Below are 23,441 nucleotides of genomic sequence, written 5' to 3'. Positions count from 1 at the left end.
ACATATTCTGCCAGACTTGTGCCATGACAGTAAATCTCAGTAAGACAAAAATAATGGTGTTCCAAAAAAGGTCCAGTCGCCAGGACTAGAGCACACAACACACTATACATACCTCGACCTAAACATCAGCGCCACAGGTAACTTCCACAAAGCTGTGAACAATCTGAGACACAAGTCTGCTCACCAACCAATAATTCACTAAATGGGACAAATACCAAATTGAGACTCTGCATGCAGAATTCTGTAAAAATATCCTCTGTGTACAACGTCAAACACCAACTAATGCATGCAGAGCAGTTTTAGGCCGATACCCGCTAATTAGCAAAGTCCAGAAAAGAGACGTTATAAATTCCACAACAACCTAAAAGGAAGCGATTTCCAAACCTTCCATAACAAAGCCATCACCTACAGAGATATGAACCTGGAGAAGAGTCCCCTAAGCAAACACAAACAGACCCCACAAAGCCGAAGGACAGCAACACAATTAGACCCAACTAATCATGAGAAAACAAAAAGATGACTTGACACATTAGAAAGAAAAAAACAGAGCAAACTAGAATGCTATTTGGCCCTAAACAGAGAGTACACAGTGGCAGAATACCTGACCACTGTGACTGACCCAATCTTAAGGAAATCTGACTGTGTACAGACTCAGTGAGCATAGCCTTGTGGGCCGGTTCTGCTGGCTCCGGACTGTGGGCCGTCTCTGCTGGCTCCGGACTGTGGGCCGTCTCTGCTGGCTCCGGACTGTGGGCCGTCTCTGCTGGCTCCGGACTGTGGGCCGTCTCTGCTGGCTCCGGACTGTGGGCCGTCTCTGCTGGCTCCGGACTGTGGGCCGTCTCTGCTGGCTCCGGACTGTGGGCCGTCTCTGCTGGCTCCGGACTGTGGGCCGTCTCTGCAGGCTCCGGACTGTGGGCCGTCTCTGCTGGCTCCGGACTGTGGGCCGTCTCTGCTGGCTCCGGACTGTGGGCCGTCTCTGCTGGCTCCGGACTGTGGGCCGTCTCTGCTGGCTTCGGACTGTGGGCCGTCTCTGCAGGCTCCGGACTGTGGGCCGTCTCTGCAGGCTCCAAACTGTGGGCCATCTCTAGACGGGGCACTGTCGCCGGAAGCTCTGGACGGGGAACTGTCGCCGGAAGCTCTGGACGGGGAACTGTCGCCGGAAGCTCTGGACGGGGAACTGTCACCGGAAGCTCTAGACGGGGAACTGTCATCGGAAGCTCTGGACGGGGACTGCGCACTGAAGGCCTGATGCGTGGGGCTGGCTTTGGAGGTGCCAGACTGTTTACATGCACCACAGGGCTAGCCCGAGGAGCAGGAGCAGGACGTACTGGACTGGGCTGATGCACTGGAGGCCTGGTGCGTGGTGATGGCACTGGAGGTACCAGACTGGAGACCCGCACCTCAAGGCTAGTGCGAGGAGCAGGAGCAGGGCGTACTGGACTGTGGGGTCGCACTGGAGATCTGGTGCGTAGGCTTGTTACCCATCTTCCAGGCTGAATACCCAACCTAGCCCGGCGCGGGCGGAGCGCAGGCACAGGACGGACTGATTCATCCCAGCGCTCCGGAGACACAGTACGCAGCGCCGGCGCAGGATAACCTGGACCGAAACAGCGCACTGGGGACCAGATGCGCTGAGCTGGAACACTCCGCCCCGGCTCAATGCCCACTCTCGCCCGGCAGATGTTAGGAGTTGGGATGTAGTGCACCGGGCTCTCAACGCGTACTGGGGACACCGTGCTCTCTCCCGCATAACACGGTGCCTGACCAGTACTACGATGCCTTCTGTAAGCACGGGAAGTTGGCTCAGTATTCCATCCTGACTCAGGCCAACTTCTTGTGTGCCCCCACAAAAAGAATTTGGGGGCTGCCTCTCGGGCTCCCGTAGCTCCCGTAACTTGTCCTCCCAGAATCTTCGCTCCTTCTGCCAAGTCCATCCGTCAACCCGATGCTCCAATCCACGCTGCTTGGTCTTCTTATGGTGGGTGGTTCTGTAACGGCCGTCTGAAAGAGTAGACCAAGGCGCAGCGTGGTTAGTGCTCATTATGAAATGTATTTGAATGAACACTGAATCAAAAAACCAAAGTGCAACAGCTAAACAGTTCTGTCAGGTAACAAATGACTAAACAGAAAATAACCACCCACCAAAGCCAAAGGAAAACAGGCTGCCTAAGTATGGCTCCCAATCAGCAACAACGATATACAGCTGTCCCTGATTGAGAGCCATACCCAGCCGAAACAAAGAAATACCAAACATAGAAAAAAGGACATAGAATGCCCACCCCAACTCACGCCCTGACCAACCAAAATAGAGACATAAAAGGATCTCTAAGGTCAGGGCGTGACAGTAACCTATATTTATGTTTATTTATTTTCCCTTTTGTACTTTAATTATTTGCACATTGTTACAACACTGTATATAGACTTAATATTCTGTGAGTGTAATGTTTACTGTTAATTTTCATTGTTTATTTCACTATTGTTTATTATCTATTTCACTTGCTTTGGCAATGTTAACATATGTTTCCCATGCCAATAAAGCCCTTGAATTGAATTGATTCCTGGGAGAGGTCCAGGAGGCACTGACTGAGCCGGTAATGGGGGTATTTGAGCGGCCAAAGGGGAAGAGGCCACCAATGTTTCCGCCACTGCAGGTGACAGCAGAGACTGGGGACTGGCAAGGGGGATGGAGGACTTGTTGGATTTTAATACTCCGAGCCTCTGAGGGGTGGAAGGTAAAGCCTTCTACAAGCTCTGCATTAAGGTGAGGAACATTAGGAGCCTAACAGGAGTAAAGGCACATCAGTGGCAGGGGGTATGTGGGGCAGAGAGTATGGTGGGTTTTAGATGGAGGGGGGTCTACAAACCCCCAGTACCAAAGAGGTCAGGGGACCTCCAGTGGAGGGTTCTACATGGAGCCTGGCCACTAGTAGCTGGTTGGCACGGGTCGACTCGGGAGTCAGACAGGGTGTCCTTTCTGTGTCATGAGTGAAACTGGATCATGTGTTTTCTGTGTGTTCAGGTTAATGCCATTAATGTCTTTGTTGTAATGTCTGTGTGAGAGGTTGGGGATGGAGTTTACTGTCGGGATGTTTATAATGGGGCCCAGGTATCCGAATAAGGAAAAGACCAAATGTGGTTGTTGAATTTTCTGGCTATTTGGCTAACAAGGAGGAACAGGGTCAAAGGTGGGGGGATAACAGACCCTTAATGGGATGGTCTCTGCACGCCTTAGGGTGGAATTTGAGTTCTATAAAATTATAAAAAGTGTGGAGATGTTTCAGGAGATATAGTGTGTTTAGCTGGGGAAGATGGGATGGTTATACGATTGTAGAAGTAGTTAGGTTTTGGTTATTGAGATGTATGATGTTGTTTTGTATGGTGCGGTAGAGGGCAAGGTGAGTATACAGCACAAGGGATATTTATTTTTTAAAGGTGTGTGGGGGTGGTGGTGGTGAGGTTTTAATGAAATGAGGATGTATCATTAAAGAAAGACAAAAAGTCAAAAGTCTCTCTCTCTCTCGCTCTCTCTCCCCCTTCTTTCTCTCTCTCTCTTTCTCTCTTTCTTCTTCTCTCTGCTCTCTCTCTCTCTGCTCCCCCTCTCTCTCTGTGTTATCTCTCTCCTTTCACGAGAGTATGTTTCTCTCATTGAGATGTCTTCCTATTTAGACCGTCGACTGGGTTCAGTTACCAATAAGAGAAGGGCAGACGCTATTTCAGTTTCCGCCAAAGCAGTGACACATCAAGCCTTCTTTCTACTGTTGTTAAAATGCTCTTAGCATTTTTAAATTAGCCGGAAATGTAACCATTACAGGGCTCAAATCACCTGTGGTTTTGAATGTCACACCATTTCTTTCCAGTTAGCCCGTACGGCCGGGCCGTCATTTGTAATAAATACATTGCTATCGAAATTCTGCACTGTTTTCTGTTTTATACAAATGGACGTTTGTATATGAGTAACTATGTGTGTGTATGTGAATATTTATTTCTCTCATCATCCATTTCCCAGCTAAAGTATGTGTTTTGTCCCTTGTGGATTATACTTAAAAAAAAAATCATACTATCTTTTTATTTATATATCTCCTTATTTGGATCTCAGAGTGTCCATATCTATATATCTGTAGTGACTACATTATTATTTATTACCCTTGTGGATATACCGTACATGAGTATATGGTTTAGTCAAACTTCCTGTTTGTGTATAGTTATCTCTCCCTCTATCCGCCTGTATCCTTCGTTCTTTTCTATTTACCTCCAACATAGTTCAAAGTATTTTCTTCCTCCTCTCTGTATTTTCCCCAGGTGCGTAATGTGACGGTGGATGGAGGGTTTGGGTCCTGGTCAGGCTGGGGGGCCTGTAGCAATACTGATGGGGGCAGTGCTGGGTCCTGTCTGTGTCGGACCAGGGCGTGTGATAACCCCACACCCCAGTGTGGGGGTCAGTCCTGTCATGGACTCAACGTGGAGGTAGCCAACTGCTCCAGGTACATGACTGTCTGTCTGTCTGTCTGTCTGTCTGTCTGTCTGTCTGTCTGTCTTTCTGTCTTTCTGTCTTTTCATTTGTATTTGTCAATCTGCCCTTTTCTCACAAAGACACCACAAGCTTACAGTTCATGTTATGGATAATACATGAAAGAGAGTATATATTTCATTCGACAACAGAAAGATTTTCCCAATAGCAAGCGTTCTATCTTTCTCCACTGCCTCTCTCGTTGTGAGTGTAACCCTGTGGTCTGTGTTTCTCTATAGGAATGGAGTGTGGACCCCCTGGACTCTGTGGGCTCCCTGCAGTACCAGCTGTGGCATTGGCTTCCAGGTCCGCCAGAGGTCCTGCAGCAACCCCACTCCGCGCCACGGAGGACGAGTGTGTGTGGGGCAGAACCGAGAAGAGAGGTACAGGACTCGCACACATAAATTCATACACATGTACACGCGCACATAGCCACTAATACTCAACCGTAAATCCACACAAGATCACCTCACACAGTCCCCTTGCTGGTGTGAGTGTCACAGAAGTCTTGAGTCCTTCATCCAGCCAGTCATACATTCTAATGTAAAATGTATGACTGGAAGAAATTACTCGCTGTTGTCATAATCGCTTCTGTCCGACTCTGACAGCCAATTAAGAGAGAGAGGGATGTTTCTGAGCCTGGTAATTATCTGAGCCCCACACAGACGAGGGAAGCTGCATTCCTTCTGGAGCTCTGGATCCTCTGCTTTGGTCTGGAATAATCACCTCCAAAAAATATGTTTTGAAGGTTTCTAAGCAACCGATGTGGCCCTCTGAAATATGGGATTTGCAGAGAAAGAAAGTGAGAGAAGAAAAATAAAAGCTGGAGAACATGAAACAGTGCAGGTAGAGAAGGTCAACACGTCTACAGGTTGTTTGAAGTTAAACTTCTTTACCTGAAACTTTACAACAAAGTAAATAATAATATGAGAATAACTTCAGACAGATTCCTTAATGTCTGGGTACTTTGTTCCTCTATATGTCATTTATACATGGTCCATTTCATCATAATGAAGCATGGGGGACTTGGGCATTCTTTATATGAGGCTCTAGCTTCTTTTAGCTACCCAGACATGCTGCTAATTTCATTGACCACCTCTGGAGGGAGGGAAAGAGGGTGGGGGATAGAGAGAGAGAGACACACACACACCTAGAGCATGAGCTCCTGAGTTCTCCTGAAAAAAGATAGAATGAGAGTTGGATAAATGTAGATAAACTTGAATATTTTAGAAGGACTTGTACAGGATACTAACCTCAACATCAAAACCTTCAATCCAAATCACTATTCCACACCGAAAACCTTGATTTAAGACAAAATGACCTGAATGGACTATTCCTACCAAGGACTATCAAAAAAAAACTTCTAACAAACCAAAACCCGCAGAAGAAACACAGCGGAACCTGGAAATACCATCTGCAACAACACTGAGTGTTTAAAGTTCAGTCTGAACCTACTTCTGAAGGCTAAAAGTAAAAGACAATAATCTCGAGGGAATTGTGTTATGTAAAGCTTAATAAATAAGGCTACAATGTACCAAGCTGCTAGGAAAGAAACTGAACTGATCAATTATCACTTAAGTGTGAAGTGAGAGGAGTGAAAACTCTTGAGCCTAACAATGGCAGGAGAGTTCCCCAGCTCCCCCATCCACCCAAATGTAGAGGCCTTTGAAGCCCCCATGGCTTATCCCTGTCCAGAGGTTATTAGAATACAGTACCCCATGGATATTAAAAATAACACTGCAAGGAATAAGTACAAAAAAAAGCGGACACTCCCCCAGAGAAAGCCAGCAGAACAGCCCGCCCCAGACCCCGACTCCAACACAACAATGGGACAGACAACACAGGACCCACCAACCCAACAGACCCCACCCCCTCCTAACAGCCCCCCTGTCAGCTCCCCTGATTGCTGTCTTGAAAACCCCAACACATCCACTGAGAACATACAAAAGCCAGAGCCAGAGCTCCTCATTGACTCAAATGGCAAATACATTCAAGAGGATAAACTTTTTCACAAACACAAAGTGGCTAAGCTCTGGTGACCAAACGCTAGGCATGCCCAGAAGCTGTTGTCAGAGGACAGACTAGAGTCCCCAGCCACATCATAATTCACATGGGCACAAATGACCTGAGGGTGCAGCAAGAAAGGGTGGCCACAGCACTCAAGGGAGTGATTGAAAAAACATCTTCCACTTTCCCCAAAGCACAAGTGGTTAACTCCACCCTGCTACCACGAAAATACTTTCACCCTGCCACCATACAGCAGGTGAATGCAAGCATTTCACAAGACTGTGCCTCAAAACCTAATGTATACCTGGCCCACCACTCCACCCTGGACTTTACGACCAGGTCTACCTCTACAAGGCAGCCAACCGTAGCTCCAGCACCTCACACAGGAGCAACAGAGCACTAGACACCCCTCCGAGACCAGCGAGACACCCTCCCAGACCTGCAAGACCCCCTCCTGAAGGACCTGCACTGAGACAACCCATGCCAAGAGGAACTACACCCAGACCACAGCATCACCAGCCACACCCCAACCATCTAAAACCACCCCCAGCAAACCCTGGCCACACTCTATATAGGCCCCCCCATATCAGACCTATGGCCCTTCGGCCCACCCCATGCCCCCCACCTCTGAGGCAAGGGCCTCAACATGACAGCAGGACATATGCCCAAGCCGTGACCCCAATATTACACCTGCCCATGCCCCATCCTGCGACCTAAGAGGTATGTATCAGATGCTCAACATGCTCTGCTCACACCTACTGTGATGGTCCGGGCCTAAACCACACAAAAACAACACTAGAACCAATGGAACACAAAGCTTTTACTATCTCATCCTGGAATATACAAGATCTGAGGTCATCTGTCTTTGGCCTAAAGAGCAGGAACACAGACTTCATCAAAGAAATTGGAAATACAGACATTGTCATCCTACAAGACACATGGTATAGAGCAGATGGACCCACTGATTGCCATCTAGGTTACAGAGAGCTGGTAGTCCAATCCACCAAACTACCAGGTGTGAAACAGGGAGGATATTCAGGGGATATGCTAATTTGGTATAGAGCAGACCTAACCCACTCTATTAAATTAGTCAAAACAGGAACATTTTGCATATGGCTAGAAATTAAAAAGGGAATTATCTAATCAGAGAAAAATGTCCTCATGTGTGTGACCTATATACCCCCAATAGAACCTCCATACTTTAACGATGACAGCTTCTCCATCCTAGAGGGGGAGATCAACCATTTACAGGCCCAGGGACATGTACTAGTCTGTGGTGACCTAAATGCCAGAACTGGACAAGAACCTGACACCCTCAGCACACGGGGACAAACACCTACCTGGAGGTGACAACATTCCCTGCCCCATATGCCCCCCTAGACACAACTACGACAACATAACCAACAAAAACGGGTCACAACTCCTGCAAATATGTCAGACGCTGGGTCTGTTGATAGTCAATGGTAGGCTTCAAGGGGACTCCTATGGTAGGTACACATATACAGTTGAAGTCGGAATTTTACAAACACCTTAGCCAAATCCATTTATACTCAGTTTTTCACAATTCCTGACATTTAATCCTAGTAAAATACCCTATCTTAGGTCAGTTAGGATCACCACTTTATTTTAAGAATGTGAAATGTCAGAATAAAGGTAGAGAGAATGATTTATTTCAGCTTTTATTTCTTTCATCACATTCCCAGTGGGTCAGAAGTTTACATACACTCAATTAGTATTTGGTAGCATTGCCTTTAAATTGTTTAACTTGGGTCAAACGTTTCGGTAGCCTTCCACAAGCTTCCCACAATAAGTTGGGTGAATTTTGGCCCATTCCTCCTGACAGAGCTGGTGTAACTGAGTCAGGTTTGTAGACCTCCTTGCTCGCACACGCTTTTTCAGTTCTGCCCACAAATTTTCTATAGGATTGAGGTCAGGGCTTTGTGATGGCCACTCCAATATCTTGACTTTGTTGTCCTTAAGCCATTTTACCACAACTTTGGAAGTATGCTTGGGGTCATTGTCCATTTGGAAGACCCATTTGCGACCAAGCTTTAACTTCCTGACTGATGTCTTGAGATGTTGCTTCAATATATCCACATAATTTTCCTACCTCATGATGCCATCTATTTTGTGAAGTGCACCTGTCCCTCCTGCAGCAAAGCACCCCCACAACATAATGCTGCCACCCCTGTGCTTCCCGGTTGGGATGGTGTCTTCGGCTTGCAAGCCTCCCCCTCAAGCCTCCCCCTTTTTCCTCCAAACATAATGGTGGTCATTATGGCCTAACAGTTCTATTTTTGTTTCATCAGACCAGAGGACATTTCTCCAAAAAGTACGATCTTTGTCCCCGTGTGCAGTTGCAAACCGTAGTCTGGCTTTTTTTATGGCGGTTTTGGAGCAGTGGCTTCTTCCTTGCTGAGCGGCCTTTCAGGTTATGTCGATATAGGACTCGTTTTACTGTGGATATAGATACTTTTGTACCTGTTTCCTCCAGCATCTTCACAAGGTCCTTTGCTGTTGTTCTGGGATTGATATGCACTTTTCGCACCAAAGTAGGTTAATCTCTAGGAGACAGAACACGTCTCCTTCCTGAGCGGTATGACGGCTGCGTGGTCCCATGGTGTTTATACTTGCGTACTATTGTTTGTACAGATAAACGTGATACCTTCAGGCATTTGGAAATTGCTCCCAAGGATAAACCAGACTTGTGGAGGTCTACAATTTTATATCAGAGGTCTTGGCTGATTTATTTTATTTTTCCCTTGATGTCAAGCAAAGAGGCACTGAGTTTGAAGGTAGGCCTTGAAATACATCCACAGGCACACCTCCAATTGACTCAAATTATGTCAATTACCCTATCAGAAGCTTCTAAAGCCATGACATTTTTCCAAGCTGTTTAAAGTCAATTTAGTGTATGTAAACTTCTGACCCACAGGAATTATGATACAGTGAATTACAAGTGAAATAATCTGTCTGTAAATAATTGTTGGAAAAATGACTTGTGTCATGGACAAAGTAGATGTCCTAACCGACTTGCCAAAACTATAGTTTGTTAACAAGAAATTTGTGGAGTGGTTGAAAAACGAGTTTTAATGACTCCAACCTAAGTGTATGTAAACTTCCGACTTCAACTGTAGCTCGTCTCTTGGCAGTAGTACTGTAGACTACTTTATCACTGATCTCAACCCAGAGTCTCTTAGAGTGTTCACAGTCCACTGACACCCCTATCAGATCACAGCAAAATCACACACTACTTGACAGAGTTTTGCTCGGTCATGATGCATCAAAGACAAAGGAACTGAATAATATTCAGAAATGCTATACTGTAGATGGAAGGAAAGTAGTGTGGAAATCTACCAAAAAACAATTAGGCAACAACAAATTCAAGCCTTTCTAGACAATTTCCTGGACAGAATGTTTCACTATAATAGTGAAGGTGTAAACCTGACAGTAGAAAACCTAAACAGTATAGTTGACTTCTCAGCTTCCTTATCAAATCTAAAAATTTCAAGCAGACAACCTAAGAAAATGAAACAACAATGACAAATGGTTTGATGAAGAATGCAAAAACCTAAGAAAGAAATTGAGAAACCTATCCAACCAAAAATATAGAGACCCAGACAACCTGAGCCTACGGCTTCACTATGGTGAATCACTAAAACAATACAGAAATACACTACGGAAAAAGAAGGAACAGCACATTAGAAATCAGCTCAATGTAATTGAAGAATCCATAGAATCTAACCACTTCTGGGAAAATTGGCAAACTCTAAACAAACAACAACACAAAGAGTTATCTATCCAAAACGGAGATTTATGGATAAACCACTTCTCCTATCTTTTTGGCTCTATAACAAAGAACAAACAGCAAAAACATATACATGATCAAATACAAATCTTAGAATCAACTATTAAAGACTTCCAGAACCCACTGGATTCTCCAAATACATTGAATTGAACTACAGGACGAAATATAAACCCTCCAACCCAAAAGGCCTGTGGTGTTGATGGTATCTTAAATTAAATTATAAAATATACAGGGCCTTCTATACCATCAAAAGGAACATAGAATTCGACATACCAATTAGGATCTGGCTATAAATACTTGAATCAGTTATAGAACCCATTGCCCTTTATGGTTGTGAGGTCTAGGGTCCACTCATCAACCAAGAATTCACAAAATGGGACAAACACCAAAGTGAGATGAATTCTGAATTCAGAATTCTGCCAAACTTTTGTAAAACACCAAATAATACATGCAGAGCAGAATTAGGCCGATACCCGCTAATTATCAAAATCCAGAAAAGAGCCGATAAATTCTACAACCACCGTATCATATCAAAGCCATCACCTACAGATAAATAAACCTGGAGAAGAGCCCCCTAAGCAAGCTGGTCCTGGGGCTCTGTTCACAAACAGACCCCACAAAACCCCAGGACAGCAACACAATTAGACCCAACCAAATCATGAGAAAACAAAAAGATAATTGCTTGACACATTGGAAGGAATTTTGTCAGTGAAAATGTATGGATTAAAAAGTACATTATTTTCTTTAGGAATGTAGTACAAGTAAAAGTTGTCAGAAAGATAAATAGTTAAGTACAGATGCCCCAAAAACGTCTTAAGTAGTACTTTAAATAATCTTTACTTAAGTACTTTACACCATTGATGACAGGATTGACTGTTGCATGCAATTTGAATTGCATTTGAATTGCTTCATGTATCAATCAGCAAAGGTGCTTTAGATGATTTCACTTGCAACTTGCATCTGCAACAGAAATTGTGTCCAAATTGCTTCGTGTGACACAGGCTTAAGGCATTTGTGTATGAGACTGTAGAACAATTTGTTCTCAGTCAACTTACCTGGTAAAATAAGAGTAAAATAAAAAATGTAAACAATTATTTCAAAATGTGACCGTGAGAAAAATGGAAAGAAAGTGTGAAAAAAACAGAGCTGTAAATGACTGAAGAGTTTCCATGGTGACTGAAGCAAGTTTTCAAGGTGAAAAAGAGACTGTAGATTTATCATTTGTTCGAGTGCACTCATAACTATGACTACCCTGCCACCTCCATCTCTCTCTCTCTCCCTCAGTCTTTCACTCCTTGACCCTCTCTCCCTCTCTGCTTATTTCACACTACCTGCTCAGCCAATAAAACACCTTGAACAGTAGAGCTGTGAGAATGGAGAATCCATCAGGGTCCTATAGTAGGGCTTGGTGGCTTTACACACTGTGGAGGGAGACACGTGTTAATGGATGAAATATGCTGTATCACTCTGATCTTGCGGGGGAGAAGAGTCTCTCTGTCCCAAAAGAGTAGGTTTTCTTGATTCTGCTCATGCTCTGTCCGCTTTCTCGCTCTCTGTCCGCTCTCTCTCTCTCTCTCTCTCTCTCTTTCGCTTTCTGTCTCACACACACATTCTCTCAATTTAAAGTCTCTCTGTCCTCTCTCTAAATATCCTCTCTCTCTCTCTCCCTCTCTCTCTCTCTCTCTCTCTCTCTCTCTTACTGTCCTCTCTATCTATCTATCTATCTATCTATCTATCTATCTATCTACCTATCTATCTATCTACCTATCTACCTATCTATCTCCTCTCATTTCTGTCCTAATTGAAAGGCAAACTGTCTTGACTTGTTAAAGGCATGTAGTGATTCCCACCGAATGCAAATACAGATGTGCAGAACAAATGGTGTGGAATGTAGACTCAGCTATACGTTGGACCACTTTGATTTTGGGACTGTGCTCTCCCTTTAATGCTAGGAATAGGGTGGAGGGTTTTTCTGCTGTGGCCATAGAGCCTCCTTTAATAGATATTCATCTCAGATGTACACGCACACTTTATTTATAAAGCCTGATGGCTATAGTTAGAGCTAAAGTATAGCGTCAAAATACGGTGCAGAGCGTTCGGTTTTCTTGCTGGGGGGGCAGGGAGACCCCCAGCTCCTCTAAAACTATTGACAACTCTGTGCTGTTTTCAAGGGATTGTTTAATAAATGTTAACTATTTGGTTGTAATATCATCACCTCTTGAAGAGCCTAGTCAGAACTACACATTTCCCATTATTCCATGCAAAACTATTGCACACATTTAGCTTTATCATCAGTTACACAGCAAGTAACTACATGCTTTTCATAATCAGTAAGCATCAATTGATTAAGTCATTTTAGATATGTGAGGGTAGCCTCACGATATCTCTCAATATTGACCACCATTAATTGAATATTTGAGTGATATAAAATAAACGTTAACTATACCTGACAGGTATGAGTGGTTTAGGTTCATTCATCCTTTGTGGGCTCTGCCTGTCAAGCAGCGAAGAACGTATTTGCCAATGTACTGTTAGCTGATGTTTACTTTGCAAGCTACCGGCAGAAGCTTTGTACAGTTGGCTAAACATAGTGATAAGTAGAGGTAATGTACTTTTCTCTCCAACCAGAGGTCTACCCAGCGAAGTTAGCGAACAATAAAATTATCCCGTTTTCAACATTGTTTTTAAGAGTATTTAATAACGATTGCACTTTGTCATTATAGGGTATTGTGTGATATAGAGTATTGTAAACATTTTATTCAGGCTTTAACACAACAAAATGTGGAATAAGTCAAGGGGTATGAATACTTTCTGAAGGCGTAAAGGTGTAAAGCTCGCCGCCATTGTACTCTGGAGCAGTGGAAACGCGTTCTCTGGAGTGATGAATCACGCTTCAACATCTGGCAGTCTGACGGACGAATCTGGGTTTGGCACATACCAGGAGAACGCTACCTGCCCCAATGTATAGTGCCAACTGTCAAGTTTGGTGGGAGTGAAATATCAGTCTGGGTCTGATTTTCATTGTTCGGGCTAGGCACCTTAGTTCCAGTGAAGGTTAATATTAACGCTACAGCATACAATGACATTCTATACGATTCTGTGCTTCCAACTTTGTGGCAACAGTTTGGGGAAGGCCCTTTGCTGTTTCAGCATGACAGTGCCCCCATGCACAAAGGTCCATACAGACATGGTTTGTTGAGATCAGTGTGGAAGAACTTGACTGGCCTACACAAAGCCCTGACCTCAACCCCATCGAACACCTTTGGGATGAACTCCATATTAATGCCCATGATTTTGGAATGAGACGTTTGACAAGCAGGTGTCCACATAGTTTTGGTCATGTAGTGTATATATCAATGATGAAAAGTCACTCTTTCACACCCAACTGTCTGAGTACCTGGCCAGGGGCATCCCAGCAGTTTGTCCTTGTTTGCTGGCCGTAGGAAGAGAAACAGTTATAAAAACCAATCAGTCAATGCCATGGGGCAGAAGTCTGGCTGGGTAATGCTCAGGTTTATGTACCTTATGCTAGCATCCCCCTCAGCACATGTTCACTGTATTCCCCTGCTTACTCAGCTCCTATAGGCAAATTATTTGTACCATTTTCTTCTTGACTTCCTCCCCAGTTTTACTGAGGGAGGGGGAGGACATTGCATTTTACAAAGGCTAATCTAATCAGTGAGCAGAACAATTTGCATGGCTGGATTGACGATGAGTTTAGCGAAGCTCTAAATCTATTTACTATGGATCTGGCTTAGGTCTGACTCCTCCATTCTGAGACTCAGCAGGGGACCCTGCAGATCAATGCTAATATCGCTACCATTTGCATTATATCCCATTTACACCTATTCTCTTCCTCCCTCGCTTCATTTCTCTCCCTTTCTCTCTCCCACTCTCTTTCTTTCTCGTTCTCATTTTTCCTGCAGTCGGTGCTTCTCTCCCTCTCCCGTTCTACCTTCCTCTCGCTCGCTTTTTCTTTCTCGCTCTGTCATCTCTCGCTCTATCTCTCTTTTTCTCTCCCTTTCCTCAGCCATATCTCAGGCACTTTAATGTAAATAGGTTTATAGAAAAACAGAGTAATGCACCAATGTTTTCCTATTTCAACTTTTCATTGCGCTCCAAAAAGCAACATAATATACACTAAGTATAGCAAACATTAGGAACCTCCCCAGCCTGAATTCGTTGGGGCATGGACTCTACAAGATGGCCCATGTTGACTCCAATGCTTCCCACAGTTGTGTCAAGTTGGCTGGATGTCCTTTGGGTGGTGGACCATTCTTAATACTCACAGGAAACTGTTGAGTGAGAAAAACCAAGCAGCGTTGCAGTTCTTGACACAAACTGGTGTGCCTGGTACCTACTACGATAACCCGTTTTCTTTTGTGTGCCCTATGTTTCAATTGTCTCAAGGCTTAAAAATCCTTCTTTAACCTGTTTCCTCCCCTTCATTGTAAATGATAACTTGTTCTCAACTTGCCTACCTGGTTGAATAAAGGTGAAATAAAAAATAAATAAAAAATCTACACTGATTGAAGTGACATCAATAAGGAATCATAGCTTTCACCTGGATTCACCTGGCCAGTCTATGTCATGGAAAGAGCAGTTCTTAATGTTTTGTACACTCAGTGTGTGTTATCTGTTATATGTATAAGCAGATATAACAAGGCCTATTTCTTTCTCTCGGAGTCAGATCTCAGACACGATGAAGTAAGGGAAATCTGCGTGAGTCACCATCACCAAAGTTTTTATCCAACATGAAATGTTTTTCATGGTTACACAAATACTGCTGAAGTTGTAGTGTGTGTAAGTATATGGACCATAATAAAACTATCAATAGCATCACATTATTGGATAATGAACGTCACAATTAACCTATGGAGCGGTACAGTAATAATTAAATATTGTAATTAAACATGATTCATGAGTCTGTGTGGCTTTTTCAAAGGCAGCACTATTAAAATAAGTGGGATATGCATGTAGACTCATTAAGATATAGCTTTCATAAATTAACATTACATGCATGTTTAAGTCTGAATTTCAGAGGAATATCAAAATGGGTAACCACATACATGGTGCATTTGCAGGCTTTGTTAAATTCTAGTAATTCTAGTTTAATAGTGTGTAATTTCTCTGTCGTTGATGGCGACATAAAAACACACACACACACACACACACACTCATCCGCCGTGGTCTTTGTCCTTCCTAGGTATTGTAACGAGCACCTGCCCTGCCCGCCTCATGTCTATTGGTCGGCCTGGTCGGCATGGGAACGCTGCACGGTGCCCTGCGGAGGCGGCATCCAATCACGTCGCAGGACCTGCGAGAACGGCAACGAGTGCCCTGGGTGTGCCCAGGTATGTCACACACACACACACACACACACACACACAAAAAAAACAGATCTGGGCTGCACTTCCATAGCAGGCTGACCTTGAACTTCTTAACCATCTAAACTGTAACATTGAACTTTAAGGGTCATCCCCTCCAAAATCCCCTAGTATTTATATTCAGCCATGGCACTTAACATGTTAAGAACAGCAGATACATGACCACTGCTAACCATTAACATGTAACACTAAATCACCCCCCTAAATGGTCTTACACTATATTCTCTCAACTGAATACACATATTAAAATACACAAGTACATGTTAGATTGCTAATCACTTTTATTAGTCTATCTACTGTATGCTGACAACAAATGAATATAAAAAAAATAAGATTTTATTTTTGCCACCATCTATAATTGTTACCTACTGCATATGATATCCTAGTGCTGAGTAATGAAGTCCAAGGCTGGATGATGCCAGAGGGATGTAATGGCACGTTGTGTATGTCAGCTACGCTGGTGTCCTCTTGGGTGTCAGGAGGATGACGAGACTGTCATATTATTTTAACACTATTTTCAAACCCACTCCTCCTTCTGTCCACGGGCCTGGTAGAAATAGAAAGGAAGACACATGACCATGAGATTCCTTTACAGTTGAAATGGATTAGTGAGTAGGGGTCAGAGAGAGTCACATGATAACCAGTAACAAATGTATAAGTGTGTGACTGTCAGATGTACTGACTATAGACCCTTTCATAAAGATAGCACCATGGTCTCTATATGGGTCAAATGATTAGAGAGTTACATCTTACAAGTGTTTCACTGTGCACTGGCAACCCATTTCAGAGCTACGGTGAGGGGAAAAAGTATTTGATCCCCTGCTGATTTTGTACGTTTGCCCACTGACAAATAAATTATCGGTCTATAATTTTAATGGTAGGTTTATTTGAACAGTGAGAGACAGAATAACAATAAAAAATCCAGAAAAACGGATGTCAAAAATGTTATAAATTGATTTTCATTTTAATGAGGGAAATAAGTATTTGACCTCTCAATCAGAAAGATTTCTGGCTCCCAGGTGTCTTTTATACAGGTAACGAGCTGAGATTAGGAGCACACTCTTAAAGGGAGGTGGGACGTTTGTGTCCCACCTTACTCAACAGCCAGTGTAATCCCGTGGCGCGATATTCAAATACCTTAGAAATGCTATTACTTCAATTTCTCAAACATATGACTATTTTACACCATTTTAAAGACAAGACTCTCGTTAATCTAACCACACTGTCCGATTTCAAAAAGGCTTTACAACGAAAGCAAAACATTAGATTATGTCAGCAGAGTACCCAGCCAGAAATAATCAGACACCCATTTTTCAAGCTAGCATATAATGTCACAAAAACCAAAACCACAGCTAAATGCAGCACTAACCTTTGATGATCTTCATCAGATGACACTCCTAGGACATTATGTTATACAATACATGCATGTTTTGTTCAATCAAGTTCATATTTATATCAAAAACCAGCTTTTTACATTAGCATGTGACTAGCATGTGACTAGCATTCCCACCGAACACTTCCGGTGAATTTACTAAATTACTCACGATAAACGTTCACAAAAAATATAACAATTATTTTAAGAATTATAGATACAGAACTCCTTTATGCAATCGCTATGTAAAATAGCTTTTCGGTGAAAGCACATTTTGCAATATTCTGAGTAGATAGCCCGGCCATCACAGGCTAGCTATTTTGACACCCACCAAGTGTGGTACTCACCAAACTCAGAATTACTATTAGAAAAATTGGATTACCTTTGCTGTTCTTCGTCAGAATGCACTCCCAGGACTTCTACTTCAATAACAAATGTTGGTTTGGTTCCAAATAATCCATAGTTATATCCAAATAGCGGCGTTTTGTTCGTGCGTTCAAGACACTATCCGAAGGGTAAAGAAGGGTGATGCGTCCGACGCGTTTCGTGACAAAAAAATTCAAAATATTCCATTACCGTACTTCGAAGCATGTCAAACGCTGTTTAAAATCAATTTTTATGCTATTTTTCTCGTAAAAAAGCGATAATATTCCGACCGGGAAACCCTGTTTTCGTTCAAAGACCAAAAAATAAAAACATGGTGTCGGCTCGTGCACGCGCCTCAGTCTCATTGTTCTCAGATCGACCACTATCCAAATGCGCTACTGTTTTTCAGCCATGGCCTGCAAAGTCACCATTCATCGTTCTGGCGCCTTCTGAGAGCCTATGGGAGCGTTAGAAAATGTCACGTTATGCCAGAGATCCCCTGTTTTGGTTAGAGATGATCAAGAAGGCCAAGAAATAGTCAGAGAGAGCGCTTCCTGTTTGGAATCTTCTCAGGTTTTGGCCTGCCAAATGAGTTCTGTTATACTCACAGACACCATTCAAACAGTTTTAGAAACTTTAGGGTGTTTTCTATCCAAATCAAACAATTATATGCATATTCTAGTTACTGGGCAGGAGTAGTAACCAGATTAAATCGGGTAAGTTTTTTATCTGGCCATGCAAATACTGCCCCCTATCCCCAATAGGTTAAAATTATAGACTGATCATTTCTTTGTAAGTGGGCAAACGTACAAAATCAGCAGGGGATCAAATACTTTTTTCCCTCACTGTATATAAATATCTATGTTTGCATTATAACATTCCATAGCAACCCTATCTAGTGTTGCATTCCATAGCAACCACATCAGGAGCTGGTAATGACGCATGACTAATGTAATATTGCTGGCAAGCTGAAAGTAGCAACTTACAACCCACAGCAAAGTAGTAACATATCTGATAATGTTCCGTGATTAACCTAACTAAGCACAGATAACCCTTTAACAACTGAGAGAGCTGACCTCCCATACCTTAACAGTCTAACTGTAATGAAGCATGACTGATACCCCATAAAACAACCGTGAAAACGGCACGGCCACACACACATATACAGCAGCACTATTTTTTCACTACCCTGGTGGGTGTCTGTTCACACACACACTCTTAGTCCATAGATGTTGATGATGCTCCTCTTGTGGATGGGGGGAAGGGGTGGGTTAGCGCAATTGCCGCTTGTGCCACTTCATGTGGTTGTGGGGGCCGATGTGGGGGCCGATGTGGGGGCCAATGTGGGGGCCGATGTGGGAGCTGAGAAACGTGTGTTGGGAGTCGGATGGCGTTGTCCCAGCTGTGCGTTAGTGTCTTTGGCTGCATCTCTCGCATCTCCTATGTAAGATGCTGTCTTCTTGGTTTTCCAGGCTAGAGGGATGAATGTTACAGTGCTTCAGCAGGTCCTCCAGCAGAGAGCTTGTCTGCACTTAGCTGGCCTTAGAGAAATCGACGGGGGAGGCAGTGTTCAGGCATTCGGATCACGTGGCCGAGCCAACAAAGGAGTCGGTCAACTTGGTGTTGGTGAGGATATCGTTATGGGGTACTCTGTCCTCCCAGGTTAGCCCTAAGATGTGTTGTAGGCATCTGATTTGAAAGGTTTCCAAGATGTTTATGTGTTGCCTATATGTGGTCCAGGTTTCTGAGCCATAAAGCAGGTGGAGACACATTGTATACTGCCCCTTTGGTGTGGGTCTTGAGGTTTCTGATGTGAAAGGCTTCCAAGATGTTTATGTGTTGCCTATATCGGGTCCAGGTCTCTGAGCCATAAAGCAGGTGGAGACACGTTGTATACTGCCACTTTGGTATGGGTCTTGAGGTTTAGATTTTCCAAAACTCTGGCCCCGAGTCGTCTGATGGAAGCAGAGACTTGATCATCTAGGGAGCACGCCAGAGAGAGGACAGCGCCAAGGTAGGTGAAATGGGGTACATCTTTGAGGAGAACACCACCAATGATGAAAGAAGGGAGTGGGGGGGATGCGGATGAGAGTTGTGCAATTATTTCTGTCTTTTGGGTATTGTCTTGGAGGTCGACAGGTGCGGGAGACCAGGTTGAGGGTCTGTTGCATGGATTCTGGGGTATGAGCCAGACGTGAATTCAAAGATCTGTTTGGGTTCTGTTTTTTGTGTGGGCTTGACGGTACTGTAGCTGGATTCCATCGGTTGAGCCAAGGTAGTTGTTTGACAGGCTTGTAACTGCAGAAATGGAACATGTTAAAAATGACCCGGAGCCAGAACACAGCCTTGCTTGACCCCAACCTCTACGCTAAAGGGCTCTGATTGATGCCCACCAAGCACCTCTCTGGCGTGCATTCCTTCATGGAATTGTTTTAAGACACTAAGAAACTTGGGAGGCATCTCGAGTTTGGTGAGCTGCTGCCAGAGCATCTCACGTTTGATGGTGTCAAAGGCTTTGATGAGGTTTATCAAAGCCATGTAGAGGTCTTGGTTTTGTTTCTGGCACTTTTCCTGCATTTGTTTGGCCTCAAAAATTATGTCGGTTGTGCTCCTGCCTTTCCTGAAGCCGTGCTGTGATTCTGGGAGGATGTTTTCAGATAGGTACTACGCGAGTAGATAGCACATTATCCTGGCAATGACCTTGGGCCCCCGAGTGGCGCAGTGGTTTAAGACACTGCATCTCAGTGCAAGAGGTGTCACTGCAGTACCTGGTTCAAATCCAGGCTGCATCACATCTGGCTGTGATTGGGAGTCTCATAGGGTGGTGCACAATTGGCCCAGCATTGTCTGGGTTTGGCCAGGGTAGGCCGGTATTGTAAATAAGAATTTGTTCTTAACTGACTTGCCTAGTTAAATAAATAAAAAATAAAACCTTCCTTGTCACTGAAAGAAGGGAGATGCCTCTGCTGTTACCACAAGCTGCTTTGTCACCCTTCTTGTAGATGACTACAATATTGTCATCCTTCCATTCCTGTGGGATGGTTTCAGACAGCCAGATGGCTTTGATGAGGAGGTGGAATTTGGCACAAGAGGAGATATCCCCCTTGCTTCAGGATTTCACCTGGGCTACCGTCTGGTCCAGCACTTTTGTTATTTTTTAGGATTTTAATCGCCTGGTGGACCTCAGAAAACTGCAGTGGGGTTCATGAATGGTGGGGATGTGTGGGAGTGTGTACAGGATGAGCAGGTTTTTTGGGTTGGTGTGGTTGAGGAGGTTTCCAGAGTGCTCTACCCATCTCTCCGAGATCCTCTGGTGGTCTTGAAAAGTGTCTTTCCATGGGCAGACCTGACTGAAGTGATGACTTGTTTCTGCGGGCCGTAGAGGGCTTTAATGGCAGCATAGAACCCTTGGGTGTTGTTTTTGTCTGTTATACTTTTAATCTCATCAGATATTTTGAGTGGGGGAGTCTGGGTTGGACAGGAGGGCTTTGTGGGCTTGGCGTTTGTTTTGTAGGAGTGTGTGAATGTCAGAAGCGTTCTCATCAATCCGGGAGGGTTGGGGGGAGTTTGGTGTAGAGGAGACGGCGCAAGTGATGATGATGATGGAAGGGTTTTTGAGGGCATTACAGTTGAGTCTCTTATTCAAGGTCTTCCTTGGGTGGCGTGGGCAAATCTCAATTCGGAGCTTGGACTTGATCAAGCGGTGGTCAGTTCAGCATGGGTCGGTTCACTAGTACCTGCTTTTGGTTGCACTGACGGACGATAATGTAGTCTAGGACGTGCCAGTGTTTGGACCACACAAACAGACACACACACACACTCCCAGCTGCAGCTGCCTTAACTCTGTCAGCACTGTTCTGCCATTATTTTGGGAATACCACTCCGGCCCTGAAGGCTTCCTTCCCAGAACCCCATTCCAAGACCCCATTCCTAGACGGAAACTGAGTCTGTCCCTGTCTCCCTATCCGTGTGGTAAACCTCTCTGAACCTAATTTCAAGATGTGAACCCTGTCTGTGGTGGGTAAGGTGTGTTTCCAGTTTGGGGTAAGTAGCAAGGTGAGGAGGGGAGACCATGAAGTAACAAAGTCGAGAGGTGGGAAAGAGGGCAGAGATGTCAGTGTCTTATTCTCTCTCTCTCTCTCTCTCTCTCTCTCTCTCTCTCTCTCTCTCTCTCTCTCTCTCTCGCTCTCTCTCTCTCTATCTCTCTCTCTCTCTCTCTCTCTCTCTATTTATTTAAAGTGATCAAAGAAAACCCTTTCTTTAATTCAAATATATCACATTTTATTGGTCACATACACATAATGGAATTAAGAAATATTGAAATATTAGGACGACAATGCATACAGTATGATGGGATGTATAGACATTATGGACAGTATATGGATATAATATGTAGTACATCTGAAGAATACGTAGGATAAAATATATTATGTACCGCAATAGTTAAATAGGATACGCCTTGACTAGAATACTATTCATACGAATGAAGTGGGTAAAACAGTATGTAAACATTATTAAAGTGACCAGTGTTCCATGCCTTTGTACATAGGCTGTAGCCTCTAAGGTGCAGGGTTGAGTAATTGGGTGGTAGCCGACTAGTGACAGTGAATAAAGTTCAGGGCAGGGTACTGGGCAGAGGCCGGCTAGTGGTGACTATTTAACAGTCTGATGGCCTGGAGATAGAAGCTGTTTTTCAGTCTCTCGGTCCCAGCTTTGATGCACCTGTACTGACTTTGCCTTCTGGATGGTAGCGAGGTGAACAGGCCGTGGCTCGGGTGGCTGAGGTCCTTGATGATCTTTCTGGTCTTCCTGTGACACCCGGTGCTGTAGATGTCCTGGAGGGCAGGCAGTGTGCCCCCGATGATGCGTTGGGCAGAGCTCACCACCCTCTGGAGAGCCCTGCGGTTACGGACGGTGCAGTTGCCGTACCAGGCGGTGATACAGCCCAACAGGATGCTGTCAATGGTGCATCTGTAAAAGTTTGTGAGAGTCTTAGGGGTCAAGACACATTTAGTCAGCCTCCTGTCTGTGTTGGTGGACCATTTCAGATTGTCAATGATGTGTGCACCGAGGAACTTGAAGCTTTTCACCTTCTCCACTACGGCCTTGTCGATGTGGATGGTGGCGTGCTCCCCCCTGCTGTATCCTGAAGTCCACGATCAGCTTTTTTGTTTTGTTGACATTGAGGGAGAGGTTATTTTCCTGCCACCACTCCACCAGGGCCCTCACCTCTTCCCTGTAGGTTGTCTCGTCGTTGTTGGTAATCAGGCCTACCTCTTGTTGTGTCATCTGCAAAGTTGGTGATTGTCTTGGAGACATGTGTGGCCACATAGTCATGGGTGAATAGGAAATACAGGAGGGGGCTGAGCACACACCCTTGTCGGGCCCCTGTGTTGAGGATCAGCGTAGTGGAGGTACTGTTGCTTACCTTCACTGCCCGTTACGAAGTCCCAGACCCAGTTGCACAGGGCGGGTTTCAGACCCAGGGCCCCGAGCTTAATGATGAGCTTGAAGGGTACTATGTGGTTCAAGGCTGAGCTATAGTCAATGACCAGCATTCTTACATAGGTATTCCTCTTGTCCAGATGGGAAAGAGCAGTGTGCAGTGTTATGGCAATTGCGCCGTCCATGGATCTATTGGGGCTGTATGCAAATTGAAGTGGGTCTAGGGTGTCAGGTAAGGTAGAGGTGATATGGTCCTTAACTAGCCTCTCAAAGCGCTTCATGATGACAGAAGTGAGTGTTACGGGGCGATAGTCATTTAGTTCAGTTATCTTTGCTTTCTTGGGTACAGGAACAATGGTGGATATCTTGAAGCAACTGTAATCAGATAGTCACCCATAGTTGTAATACATGTAAAGGCTACCAATAAGTGATGTTACTCACAACTCCTTTATCATTGCTCCCATTATGCCAGACGAACACTACAAGTTGTAAAATCTTCCCAGATAAATCAACACATCCTTGCGTCTATTCTGCTATTTGTACTCACCA

The 23,441-nt window shown here is 44.3% G+C and overlaps 1 protein-coding gene across 4 annotated transcripts in view; it reads left to right on the top strand.

Moving 5' to 3' along the window:
- sema5a (sema domain, seven thrombospondin repeats (type 1 and type 1-like), transmembrane domain (TM) and short cytoplasmic domain, (semaphorin) 5A) overlaps nucleotides 1-23,441 on the top strand; it is a 193,270-nt gene that overhangs the window by 126,157 nt on the left and 43,672 nt on the right. For all 4 annotated transcript variants that reach the window (XM_029697428.1, XM_029697432.1, XM_029697435.1 and 1 more), the window contains 3 exons: nucleotides 4,300-4,481; nucleotides 4,747-4,890; nucleotides 15,529-15,676. In XM_029697428.1, coding sequence (XP_029553288.1) covers nucleotides 4,300-4,481; nucleotides 4,747-4,890; nucleotides 15,529-15,676 — 474 coding nt within the window. The remainder of the gene's footprint in view (nucleotides 1-4,299; nucleotides 4,482-4,746; nucleotides 4,891-15,528; nucleotides 15,677-23,441) is intronic.

This window comes from Salmo trutta, chromosome 2, assembly GCF_901001165.1.
Source record: "Salmo trutta chromosome 2, fSalTru1.1, whole genome shotgun sequence".
Classification (NCBI taxonomy): domain Eukaryota; kingdom Metazoa; phylum Chordata; class Actinopteri; order Salmoniformes; family Salmonidae; genus Salmo; species Salmo trutta.
Note: the sequence above shows the minus strand (reverse complement) of the source record. Positions and strands in the feature narration are given on the sequence as shown.